General features: G+C 36.5%; 1 protein-coding gene across 2 annotated transcripts in view; it reads left to right on the forward strand.

The window, feature by feature from the left end:
* Ddr (discoidin domain-containing receptor 2) overlaps positions 1-13,846 on the forward strand; it is a 2,443,951-nt gene that overhangs the window by 2,300,649 nt on the left and 129,456 nt on the right. For both annotated transcript variants that reach the window (XM_067140519.2, XM_067140518.2), the window contains 2 exons: positions 1,117-1,304; positions 12,488-12,730. In XM_067140519.2, the coding sequence (XP_066996620.1) occupies positions 1,117-1,304; positions 12,488-12,730 (431 nt within the window). The remainder of the gene's footprint in view (positions 1-1,116; positions 1,305-12,487; positions 12,731-13,846) is intronic.

A 13,846-nucleotide genomic window follows, 5' to 3' on the forward strand; every position in this document is an offset into this window, starting at 1 on the left:
AGCTTCAAACAACGGTACAGGAAGAAGTAATCACTACGTGGAATAGTCTCTATACGATGTTACAGTCTGTTTTTAAGCAGGAGGAATACACGTGGTAGCATGTGAAATTCATTAACCATTTCTCTGACTGGAGCGATAATTACATTATTTTCCAGTATTGCTTACCTATATATATACACGAGGCCACCCGAGTTCAGTATATTGTAGAATCACAGTCTAAAAATAAGAGTTTAATTATTGACAGTTACATGCTCAGTCATAAGTCCACCATTGAGGCAAAAGCGAATGTTTCCATAGATAAAGGTGCGCGAGACAAACAACAGAGTATGGCTAAACAAGAACGAGGAGAAGCTAGCACGTCCACCTGTGCCTGAGACAGCGCGTGAAGGAGCGAGTATGAAGGGGCAAGTTCTAACGAACATAGCTCGCCTCGCCTGTGAGAAGTGAGGCTCGGTCATAGCCATACTCGCCAAATATGAACCGAGCATAGAGCGTGTTTTGCACGACACTAGTGCTTAGTGTGCTGTGTGTTATCCTCAACACTCGATGCTGCATATAGGAGGAATCAAAGATAGGTTTGGAGAAAGGGAAAGTAAGTCCATAAATATTAGGAGCTTCTGTGGAAAAACCCTTGCTGGGGAAAGATGACAATCCAGAACAATGACAGTAACACATTGATCAACTATATCAAGGAAAAGAAGTAAATGATAATACACTGAATAGAGGAGAGGTTACTGATCCTGATGGGATAGAAGACCCAATTTTGTGGTCAGAATTTGATAGCACATTGAGGGACCAATGTATAAACAAGGCATCACTCAGCAAAACATAGTACTTGAAACTGAATCAGAGTAAATAAGGAGTAAGCTGATTTTCCTCAAAGCCCAGTTGATATTTTAAATATTTAAACTGTGTTATGTTTCACTTAGCTATATTAACTAATAGGTATAATTCATACCTACAACCACACTGAACAATATTATTGAATGACTGATTATTTCCAGTATAGGCTTAATATTGTCTCTGGAAGATGCATGATCTTAACTTTGTTCACATTTTTGGAAATGTTTAGTTTAATTAGTATTATAAAGAATTACATTTGGAATGTTATTTCAGATGTTCCTGATATCGTGTCTCAGGAGTATGCAGTGCCACATATAAACGTCAGTTACACTCCACCCCCACCATTCACAGGACCGCCAGTGACTCCAGTAAGAACAATGGCACCAATGCATTTCTTTCCCAAACCACCACCAGTGCCACCACCTCCAGAAAAATATTATGCAGCTACAGAGATCTGTAAGGTAGGATAATTTAGTCCTTGTAGACTTCATTGCAAAATCTTAGAGGAATATTTACTATTAACTGATATTTTAAGTGAAAATAGATATTTACTTACAACCTCAGCCAAAACTAAAAATGAGTCAGCATGGCCTCAGCAACCATTGAAATACCTGTGATAAGTTGAAGATAGTTTAGTCTTTACCTTTTAAGCAAACATTCAATACTGATCTGTATTTAGGGCAGTTGCCCATGTGGCAGATTCCCTATCTGTTGTTTTCCTAGCCTTATCTTAAATGATTCCAAAGAAATTGGAAATTTATTAAACATCTCCCTTGATAAGTTATTCCAATCCCTAACTCCTCTTCCTATTAATAAATATTTACCCTAAGTTGTCATCTTGAATTCTAACTTTATCTTCATATTGAGATCTTTCCTACTTTTAAAGACACCACCCAAAGTCATTCATCTACAAATGTCATTCCACGCCATCTCTCCACTGACAGTGCAGAACATGCCACTTAGATGAGCAGCTCACCTCCTTTCTCTCATGTCTTCCCAGCCCAAACTTTGCAACATTTTTGTAACGCTACTCTTTTGTCGGAGATAACCCAGCACAAATCGAGTGGCTTATCTTTGGATTTTTTCCATTTCTTGAATCAAGTAATCCTGGTGAGGTTCGCATACATTGGAACCATACTCTCTTTGGGGCCTTACCAGAGACTGATATGCCCTCTCCTTTACATCCTTACTACAACCCCTAAACACACCCTCATAACCATGTGCAGAGATCAGTACCCTTTTTTTACAATCCCAGTTATGTGATTATCCCAATGATGATCTTTCCTTACATTAACACCTAGGAACTTACACCCCTTGAAAGCAGTACCTAATTAAAACTGAGAGGACTTTTCTTATTTGTGAAACTCACAACCTGACTTTTAACCGTGTTTATCATCATACCATTGCCTACTGCACATCTCACAACATTATTGAGGTCATTTTTCAGTTGCTCACGATCTTGAAATTTATTACTCTATACAGAATATCATCATCTGAAAAATGCCTTATCTCTGATTCCACTTCTTTACACATATCATTTTTATATATATATAAGAAAACATAAAGGCCCAATAATACTGCCTTGAGGAATTCCCCTCTTAGTTATTACATTGTCAGATAAAGCTTCGCCTACTCTAATTCTCTGAGTTCTATTTTGTAGAAATATAGCAGGCAACTGAAAAGGTCATATAGTCATCGGTCCCCTCTTATTTTTTCTTGAGGGTTAGTTGTAGACTGAATCAAAATGTTTTAATGTTTGTGTTGCTTGGGGCTGGGCCTCTTACATGTGCGATTAAGCTTGAAAGCCCGATGGTAATCCCAAGAGTCCAGTCGAGTGGGAGCACCATGTAATCAGCAGTAGTATTCACCTGCAGGTGTCCGCACAGCCGAATGCCAGAAGGACATATTATTATTAATTATATTTAAATTTTTCCCTACATTTATTACTCTGTATATGCAATGGGGTACATGCTAAGGTGGGTGATTTGAGGAAGGGAATCCTAGTTCTCATTGCCTCAGTCAGGCTGTATTAGGTATCATCCAACATCAGATTGCTATTATAATTGACCTTATTGTGGTTAAAAAATATGTTTTGATTAGTATTAACTGTCCTGAAGGCTGTATTAATATCGTGCTTCTTTAAAGTAATTGCGATCTGATGGACGGCTGGATTATTATATGTAAATGTGGTGAAACTAGTTCTTTAGGTTTGTCCAGGACGAGATTAGTGGACAATTTAATTTTGATTTTATTAATTGAACAATTAACCATATCAATTCATTATTATTCAAGTTATTATTCAAGCTCTACGTATATAGACCAACATGTACACAATGTGTTTTTTTTTTTTTATATGTCAAACTGGGCGGAGCATTTACGCGAGATATTTGGAACATTATAATGCTCAAAAACATATAAAGTACTCAGCGATGAGCCAGCATATGAGAGAAATGGGACATCACTTTACATCTATAGAGAAAGATCTTACTATCATTAGAAGTGTAGGTAAAGGGAAATTAATGAACGAACTGGAAAATTTATACATCTTTTGGATCAGGCCTATAATAAAAATAAAAATCTTAACTATGTCAATGAAATTTAAAATCTTTTGTACGAATTAACACCTGAATTAATTTATATCATGAATTCAAATCAGAACAAAATCCCTCATTTATTTATATCTCCACACTCAAATGTTTCACCCACCACGCTAAATGTTAAGCCCGCTCACGCCACTTCTAGAAACTCCCCTCCAGCAATAGCGTATACCTCCAAAGATCAGCCTACCCCCTCTCTCCCTCCATGCCCTGCCCCTCCACTACCGCATCGATATAACACCAGGAGTAGAAAAGTTAGTCATACAGGCACTGCCGGAACAGACAGATCCACCTAGTATGAATTGAATGAGTAAGTCACTTTACATTTATGGCATATTATATTAATTGGTTTTTGTCACAACGCATGCTCTAAATTGTCAATTAAAATTTCTTTCTTTAACTTCATTACAGATAATCTCAAGATCCCTCCCAAGGCCAAGTAACATATCAGTGGGAATGATTATTCATACTAGACTGTATTTAAATATCTAGGACATTCCTTCCCAATTATGCAGCAGCCTAAAAACTAAGAAGCAGCCTAAGATTGTATTCTTCACAATTAATTGTCATCACATATGACGGGAAACCAAGACGCTTATATTTTCATTCACAACAAAATTTAATGTAGTGTTAAACAATCGTATCCAGTACATATAACAATCGGTTTTAAGTCTCCACTTGTGGTTGACAACACATTTCAACATTGGTTTCGTCAAGTATAAGTAAACGATATATGTGGGTCAAATGAGCCCCTGGATTAATATACTCTTTACCTCCTCATGTTAGATGAAGAAGATCCATTTTAGTTTTGGGGATTTTTAAAAATTAGATAGAATAAAACTGACAAGTTTTAATTGTGTTAATAACACCATCAATTTATGTCACTCGCTTTTATGTATTGTTCACATTTTTAAAAATATTGTTATGGCATGTTAATTTTAAGAGGTTATCACTGAGTAACATCAGCATTCATATTTCATACTGTATATGGTTAAATAAGGTCCCGGACTTTCACCTTAAGGTTGGTCCACAGGCTGAAGATGCCCAAAAAGGCTGAAACATGTACCTGATAAGTCTTTATAAATTCATGTAGATTCAAACCACATTAAACATGGAATGTATTGAATAGGTGGTTTTATTAAATTATCCTTGAGATATTTATGTCTAAGTGGTATGTTACGAGCTATCAGTGGAGAGAAGGCATGAAATGGCATTAGAGATGAACATGTTTTGAGCGGTGTTTTTAAAAGTAGGAATGATCACAATATGAAGATAAAGTTAGAATTCAAGAGAACAAATTGGGGCAAATATTCACTTATAGGAAGAGGAGTTAGGGATTGGAATAATTATGTTCAATAAATTTCCAAATTCTTTGCAATTATTTAAGAAAAGACTAGGTAAACAACAGATAGGGAATCCGTCAGCTGGGCGACTGCCCTAAATGCAGATCAGTGGTGATTGATTGATTGATTGATTGATTGATTGATTGATTGATTGATTGATTGATTGATTGATTGATTGATTGATTGATTGATTGATTGATTGATTGATTGATTGATTGATTGATTGATTGATTGATTTCAGTCATAAGGTACTTTTTTATTTATCTAGTACTTCCAAAGATTTCAAACATATCCTACAATATCCATTTTAAGAATGCATTTTAAGTATGCATTATGTTTAAGAAAAGACTATGTAAACAATTGATAAGCAATTTTCCACCTGGGCAACAGCACTAAATGCAGATTCATGATATTTGATTGGTGTTTCCATAATATGTTGTGTATTCTTATTTTGTATTATGATGGTTACTTCACTTTTCTTTGGTGAGAACTTAATTCCATTAATGGAGACTGATCATCCAAATGTTCTTGTACTTCTTCTCTACTATCACCCTATATCATCAGATTGTCTGCAAGCAGCATTGCTTTCAATTTCTTTTCTCTAATCCTTCCAGCTACATTATAAAGTCCATTGCTGTAATAAACAATAGAGGTGAAGGAGCACATCTCTTGCCTAGGACCACTGTCTAACTTGAACCATGCTATCTTCTCACCTCTTTAAACAACAAGAACCATCATCTTCTCTCCTCCCACCTACACACAGCTCTCACTTCTTTTAACCAGCATTGGGATGTACTGTAATTGAGTAAAAGTAATTTAATTACTTGTAACAAATAATTTTTTATAATTTTTTTACTTGTAATTATTACTTTTTAAAAAATGTACCTAACTTTTGATCATAGTTTATTTCTGGAAATAAAATCATAATCTTTACATACTAGTAACCGATGTACATCACATGGAAGCATAAATGGGAAAAAAATTAATTGATTATGAAGGTAACCCTAAGTTCTACTACAGAATAACCAATAGCATTATCAGTGCTGGAAGAGGTACTTCTTTTACTTCTCTAGTACTTTCAAAGACATCAGACTTATCCTACAATATCCATCCATCTTAAAATTGAATCCAGGTATTCCTCCAATTGCCCCTTTAGAATGTCTTTTATACAAATACAAACATTTATGTCCCCCCAAGATGTCAAGGCTTAACAATGAGAATTTTAAGAATGAATTATTTTGTAAAGTAAACGGCAATTCATTTGAAACACTAAAAGTCACTAACTAATATAAAAATTATGAGAACATTTTGAAAGATCCAAGGTATCATATTTTCCCCATTTCCTATCATCAAGGTAATCTGCTCTAGACTAGTCAGCCACTCCTAGGCATGCTCAGTTCGAACTATGAAAAATAACTTTAAAAATTACACCCTGGATTTTATGGGGAACATATATCTAATACTAGCAATTACCCGTGGCTTCGCTCACATGGATTTTGTAATTTGATCAAAGTAATTGTTCCTCGGCATTGTACTAAGACACTATCTAAAATTCCTAAAGTATAAAAAATCACCCAAAAATTGAGTTTCAATTACCCCAGAAATTCTTTGTAAACCATGTTGGGGCTAAGACGACCATGCGACATAGACCCACCCCCACCCCATCTAAGTGTATTTTCTGAAATAGTAATACATGTTTCTTTATTTTTAAAGGGGATTCCATATACCAATTTTCATGTCTGCAACATCTTCTGTTTTTAAGAGAAATGTATACTCATAAGAACAATTCAACTTCTTCTTTTTCACTTCTTCCCACCCCTCTCCTGCCGTAAGTGCACTTTCGGAAAACAAAAAAATACATGTTTCTTTATTTTGAAAGGGAATCCAAAATAGCAACTTTCACATCTGTAACAGCTTCAGTTCTTAAGATAATGTATCCTCATAAACATATTTCAACTCCTTATTTGCTTATTTTCAACCCCATACCACTTGCATCGATTTTCCGAAGAAAAAATGCATGTTTCTTTAATTTTAAAGGAGATTCCAAGTACTAATTTTCACGTCTGTAACATCTTCAGTTTTTGAGATATAAGTATACTCATAAAAGTAATTCAGCTCCTTTCTCACTCCCCCCCCCTCCTAGCCGTTAAGTTGATTCCCCCCCTCCCCAAAAGTGCATGTTTATTTATTTTTAAAAGAGATTCCAAATACTAATTTTCACGCCTTCAACATCTTTAGTTTTTGAGATATAAGTATCCTCATGCAGAGAATTCAACTAATTTTACAATTAATTCACCCTCCTTAAGTGGATTTTCCAAAGACAAAAGATTACGTGTTTCTTTACTTTGAAAGAAAATTCGAAATACAAATTTCCATATCTGTAACATCTTCAGTTTTTGAGATATAAGTATCCTCATGAAAAAAATTCAACTTTTTCATTCAACCCCTGCCCGTTAAGTTGGTTTCCCCCCACCCAAAAAATGTGTGCTTCTTTATTTTTAAAGGAGATTCCTAATACCAATTTCCATGTCTGTAATCTTCAGTTCTGAGATTAAATTTCTCAAGTGAATTTTCCAAAAACAAACATTACCCATTTCTCTAAAAGAGCTTCCAAATACGAATATCACGACTGTAAAATCTTCAGTTTTTGACATTATGTATGTTCATAAAAGGAATTCATCTCTGTTTTCATCCCTCCCCTCCCAAAATGCTTGTTTCTTTATTTTTAAAGGAGATTCGAAATACCAGTTTTGAAGTTTGTAACATCTTTAGATTTCTTGGTATATATATATTCATACAAATAATTCAACTACCATAATTTTTCAATTCCTTTACCTCCCCCCTCCTGCCCACATTAAGGGTTTTTCCAAAAACAAAAGAATATGTGTTTCGTTATTTTTAAAGGAGATTCCAAATACCAATTTTCACATCTGCAACATGTTAGGTTTTGAGATATACTGTAGATATGCTCATTTTAAAAATTCACCCCTTTTTCAGTTCCCCTTAAGTGGATTTTCTGAAAAAAAATATTTATATTTCTTTACTTTCACAGGAAATTCCAAATACCAGTTTTCAAATCTGTAATATGTTACCTGTCTGAGATAATTTGCAGATATAGTCTTTTTGAAAATTCACCCCGTTTGTCAATCCTGTTCACCCCCTATTCATCGGATTATCCAAAAACACAAAAATACGCATTTCTTTAGTTTAAAAGGAGATTCCAAATACCAATTTTCGTGTCTGTACCATCTTCAGTTTTTGAGATGTAAGTCTCCTCATAAAAGGTGTTCAACCCATTTTTCCCCATTTTTCACCCCCCTTAAGGGGATTTTCTGAAAACAAAACAGTACGTGTTTCCAATTTTTACATCTGTAAACTTTAAAGTTTTAGTGATATACATATTCTCATTTTAAACATGCACCCCCCTTTTCACCCCTGTAGCAATGGAATATCCAAATATCCAAAATCCTCCTTTAGCGAGCACCTACTCCCTAATATAAATGTATCCCAAAAATTTAATCTCTGTATGTCCAGTAGTTTTGGCTCAGTCAGGCAGGACATGTTATTTTATATACCATAGATGGACTAGACAAGGTCATCTAATAGCAAGGCATGACGTCAGTTTAAGAGGAAAACATGTATATTAAAATAAACAAGAAAATACAAAGATATATATATAGCAAGATTCATCAAATATGACAAAAAGATATATGACTCCGATCTTTCTCGATGCTTATAGAGTTCATCTTCAGGACCAAAAATATATTACATTTTTACAAGTGTGAGCCGACACACATACATAACATTTAGTAAGAAATTTTCTAAACTTTAGCACTTTAACACTGTAGCCCGCATGTTCGCACCACACTTCTGGCTGGTTTGTTAATTCTTTCCTCTTTACACAAGTATTTCCCCTTTTCTGCACACGTTGCATTGCAGTGGGGGTCTCTAACCTTAAAGAAAAGATGTGTTTTAATGCAGAGGTGAAAATAACTTACCTAACTGTACACAATAAAACTATGCTGGGTGGTAAAACATCCTACCAATATATACACCTCAATAATGAGTATACTCATGAAGAGAAAAATAAGAAACAACTGTGGATTGGAACCACACAGCAATAAAAATCACATAAATGTCACAATATACACACATCAAAGAATAAAAACATGTCATATTTTCCAGGCATCACCAAGAAAATTTATCACTCACACACAGTCTCGATGGAAAATATTAATGAAATAAATTTTACACTTGGAGCAATCACTTCCTATTCAACGTAGGTTCCTGAAATATATTATATGACACAAAACAATCATCTGGTGGACCTTAGAACATCACGCATAAATCAACGTGGTTTCCTGAAATAAATTACATGATGCAAAATTCAAGAAAATAACAGAGTAGGCTTTAACCTTCAACACATAACTCAACGTTGGTCTGTGAAAAAGATTACATGACACAAATAATCCTCAGTGCGGTCATATCACAAAAGACAAGTCTAAACTAAGCGTTGCGATACAAAAGTCTCGTCTACAGCAACAACCGTAGTGACATGGACAAACACCAATAAAATCAACCCAAACAGGCTGCTAAAATAAAAATCTCCTCAGTAGAAACACACATCATCATCATCGCCTACCACACTGCTGAATGACTCAAAAGTGGAGATTAAGTCTCCCAAAATTTGCAGCAAATACCAAAAACATCCAGGTTCCAACCCTTAACTCATGCTGTTCACAAGTCTGCCCGAAGCAAGTTATTCAAACATGAATATGCAGGCCTTTTAGAATGAGGAACATGTTACCTTACTCATCATCACATCAAAAATGTCACATGTCCTAAAATTGCCCAAACTAATACAAATATAAATGACATCGTCTTACCTTGGCTCAAAAAAAAAATTAAAAAAATAAAAAAAAATAAAAAAAAATAAAAAATACAACACTGCACTGGTCACATACCAGAGCACTCACAGTCATAAATTTAAGCTTTAAAATAAAATGGCCAATTCGGTAATAGCACAATAACTAGAAACTGAGAAATTGCCACAGAGACATAGATCATGTCTGAAAATTTGAAAGCTACTGAAATATCTCACCTGTTCAACTCGAGAAAATTGCATTAATAATAATAATAATAATAATAATAATAATAGCAAGATTTAAACAAAACCGATTCTAATATTCAGAACTTGGAATACGAAACTGCGATCAAGGAAATCAAGAACTAATCACAAATTCATACCCATATTTACATTCAAATAACAATGTGGATACACTAACAAAGGTCGTGAATCCAAGCTCCAGCAACACATTTTCTCATCCACACATTATCCAATAAATCAGAGAAAACGTGATGGCATGTTTTCTTACACTTTGAAATCCCATTATCTAATGAAACTAGTCCTTTCTGACTTTAATTTAAATACTTTTACCTTTAAATTTAAGCCCCGAGGCATTCACTGCATCTCAGACATCAAAGGAAAACAAATCAATAATAAAAAAGGCTAAAAGCAAGAAACTGACTTCTGAAAAGAATGACGTTAACCACTCAGCTATAAAATCTCAATAAAAGAAAAGGCAAGCTGTGACCTCATGCAAATGGTCCACATGTACTTAACAGTTATTTACATTTAAATATATCAGCTTTCTTACATTTACTGAAGTAGGACATAGTCATTCCAACTAACAGCTAAACCTACTGAAATTAAATTGTAAGAAAAGAGACAAACCTATCCCTGTGACTACATTAAAACACGTGCACAAATACATTATGACATTGCAAATCTAATACTCATCTTTTGTTGATTCGCTTGCCCGCTGTCGATCAGCCCACTCCCAATCCTTATAGCCAGCCAAATTAACTGTGATGCCTTCAAATTGGAACTTGTTCAGTCCGTGGTTCTCCATCCTGGCGTAGAAATCAGGTTCCCGTCGTCTTCTGCTACTGCCCGTTCGGACCTTGACTATAATATTCCGTTCATTCATGGTATTACAACTGAGTCAATACAACCTACCAGTTACTATTTACAACAGTCGGGATAATTTCCAGTGACCGTGAAAACCAGTTCCCATTCAGCCGCATAACAACTCTTCTGTTATCTAACACCGTAACTAGGTCAATTTTCCACACACTCTACACTTCCACTGTATTTGCATAATTGCAATTACAGGCCTGTACATGCATGGTGGCTGTGGAACTTCAGTACGGCATAGCGCCAACATGCACTGCAATCAGAGCCACTAGATATGGCATGGAATCAAAGAGCGCCTGAATATGCTGCTGGGGAATACTCTGCCACGGGGTTTGTAGGCGCGTCCACATATCATGAAGAGTGGCTGCAGGAGGGCCTTAACGAACAAGTTGCCGAATGACCATATTCCAGACTTGTTCGATGGGCGACATGTCAGGCAAACGGTCAGGCCAGGGAAGCAGTGGTACCCGTCGTTCTTCTCAGAAGGCTTGCACATTCCTTGCCACATGCGGCCGGGTGTTGTCCTGCTGGAATATGGGATGTGGAATGGCCTGCAGGAGGGCTGTAAAACCTCCCTGATATAGCGGTAGCTGTTCAGATTGCTCTCAAGACATAGGAGGTGAGATCACATGTAATAGGCAATGTCGCCCCAAAACATCACACCTGGTATTTGTCCATTATGCCACTCAACAATACAATCTGCCGATTGCATTCACCATGGCAGCATCTAACGCATATGCAACCATAACTCTAGGACAAGTTGAAGCGGGACTTGTTTGAAAACACTACATTTTGCCACTCAGCATGCCAGTGTCACTTTTCACGTGGCCATTGCTGTCTGCGGCGTTGGTGATCATTGGTCAATGGAAGGTGACGCAATGCCATGCATGCTACCAGTCGAGCCCTCAGAAGGTGGTGTCGAACCATCAATGCAGACATATCCACACCCATTGCAGTGCTCCAACATTGAGCCAACACTGCGGACGAAGCTGTTATGTCCGTTACAGCCGAGCGGACAAGATGGCGGTCATCTTGCACTGTGATCACATTGTGTCATTCAAAACCCTGTCGGTGCTGTGTACAGCCCTCTTCTCTCCATTAGTTCCACATATGCCTCAATTTTGAAGCAGCATGCCCTGTATGAACGGCGGACTCAGCTCCCGGAACCCAATCATTCTGCCCCGTTCAAACGCACTCACGTGCTGATATTCCACCCTGTGATGTCAGCGAGACATAGTGGCACTTGGGTATGTGTTTCCACTTCGTAAGACAGCTCCGCACCGCCTGAGCATTGCATGACACTGATCTGGCCGGTCACACACAGGAGGGCACTGCTGGGCCTACGTACATGCCTTCTCTCTGAAATTTAAATCACTTATTATGATTCCGCTGTTCTACATGCCCTCTGATATTGGTTAGTTTCAGACATTTGCTTCCGAGTGTTTCACATTCTCCAAACAGAAGTGAACTCTCATTTCAAAGTTTTGTGAAATATTCATAGAACTTATGTTCATGAAAATTTGTGCATTTCCTTCACAAATGCTGGAAAATTTGCATAAAAATTCATGTTACAATGTTTATTAAACATAGTTTTTCATCAATTATAGTTTTTTTTAATCTAAGAGGCATATTTTCAAAATTGATCATGTTCTTTTAAATTAACAACTAATTCATTAATGATAAATTGTTAGAAGTAGAAGATTCTAAATTTTGAACTCTTTTTTCAGTCTGCACCTCCTCTACCACCTCCACCCCCACTCTCACCTCCCCCACTTTTGGTCCCACCATTAACCAGTTCACAAGGGACTGGTATCTCTTCCACCTACAGAGGCCTTGATGCTTATCCTAAAGTATTAACGTCTGCGACTGACGAAGATGAAGATGAAGATGAGGATGAGGATCAGTTGAGCCCATTTCCACGAGAACAATTGCATATTGTGGAAAAGCTGGGAGAAGGCCATTTTGGAGAGGTATGTATAGTCTTGGGTTTTCCAGTGATATTTTGAAGTATAAAATGTAATGTGTGAATGGTTTGCTTTTGGACTCACTTCATTTGGTTATTATTATCTGTTAAAGCAATATTACTCTTACTAATTTCAGAGTTGGTCTCCAAGACTAATTGGGTAGTATACTTGCCTCTGGTCCAAGGGGCATTTGATACAATTCCTGCTGGGTCACGGAAATGTTAGATTTTGTTCTAGGTAGGACTCATAAAGGAAGAGTGCACACCGGGGAATCACGGATCTTATGTAAATTTTGCACACACGTTAAATGAGCCAAAATTAACACAATGACCAAAACATTTCTTTCAGAAATTAACTTATGTGACCTACAGAAAGCATTAAATTTCATGTGTTTGAATTGGGATGCTGGGTTATGCAGTACTGCACCGCATGCTGGGTTCACCCGTCAAGGGACTACGCCACTGATCTTTTTTTATTCCATTAGTAATTGCATAGCATGTTGCAAAAATGACTTAGCAGCATTAAGAGAAATAATTATTTAATGCATTGATTTTTGGGTTAATAAAGCCAATATAATAAAATTAGACAAAAACAAGGAGACAACAGTTGGTGGTTTGTCAACGATTCAATTTTGATGGCATTTCTCTGCACAAAAACAATATCCAAATTCAATAATCGGACAGTGTCAGATAATCTATGTACAGAACCTTTCCTTACTCCAAACCCATATTCATCTAGTGGTTGATAGTAAGCTGTGGCACCAATAAGGATCATCATCAGCTGTATGGTATCTTCATTTTGTATAGATTTATGTCCAGGAAAGGAATCCAGAATGAACGCAATTTTGCTGGACAGTATATTTTGCTTGAAATGTCATTGAACCATTTTTTCACTTGGATTTTCTGCAACCAACATGAATATTTTTATGCGGAAACATGTTCTTTTTCACCATCTTGTGAAACAAATCTTTCAACTCCCTTGAAGTGATGCATAAAGGCCCCATGTGTGTGGTGAACACCAGAGATTTCACTGCGGCGTAACTGATTTTCCCCTTTTCAAGTCAGTGTCCTTCCCATAATCTCCAGGCTGAACCCACAATGATTACAGTTACACACATTGTTG

The sequence above is a fragment of the Anabrus simplex genome, chromosome 2 (assembly GCF_040414725.1).
Source record: "Anabrus simplex isolate iqAnaSimp1 chromosome 2, ASM4041472v1, whole genome shotgun sequence".
NCBI lineage: Eukaryota > Metazoa > Arthropoda > Insecta > Orthoptera > Tettigoniidae > Anabrus > Anabrus simplex.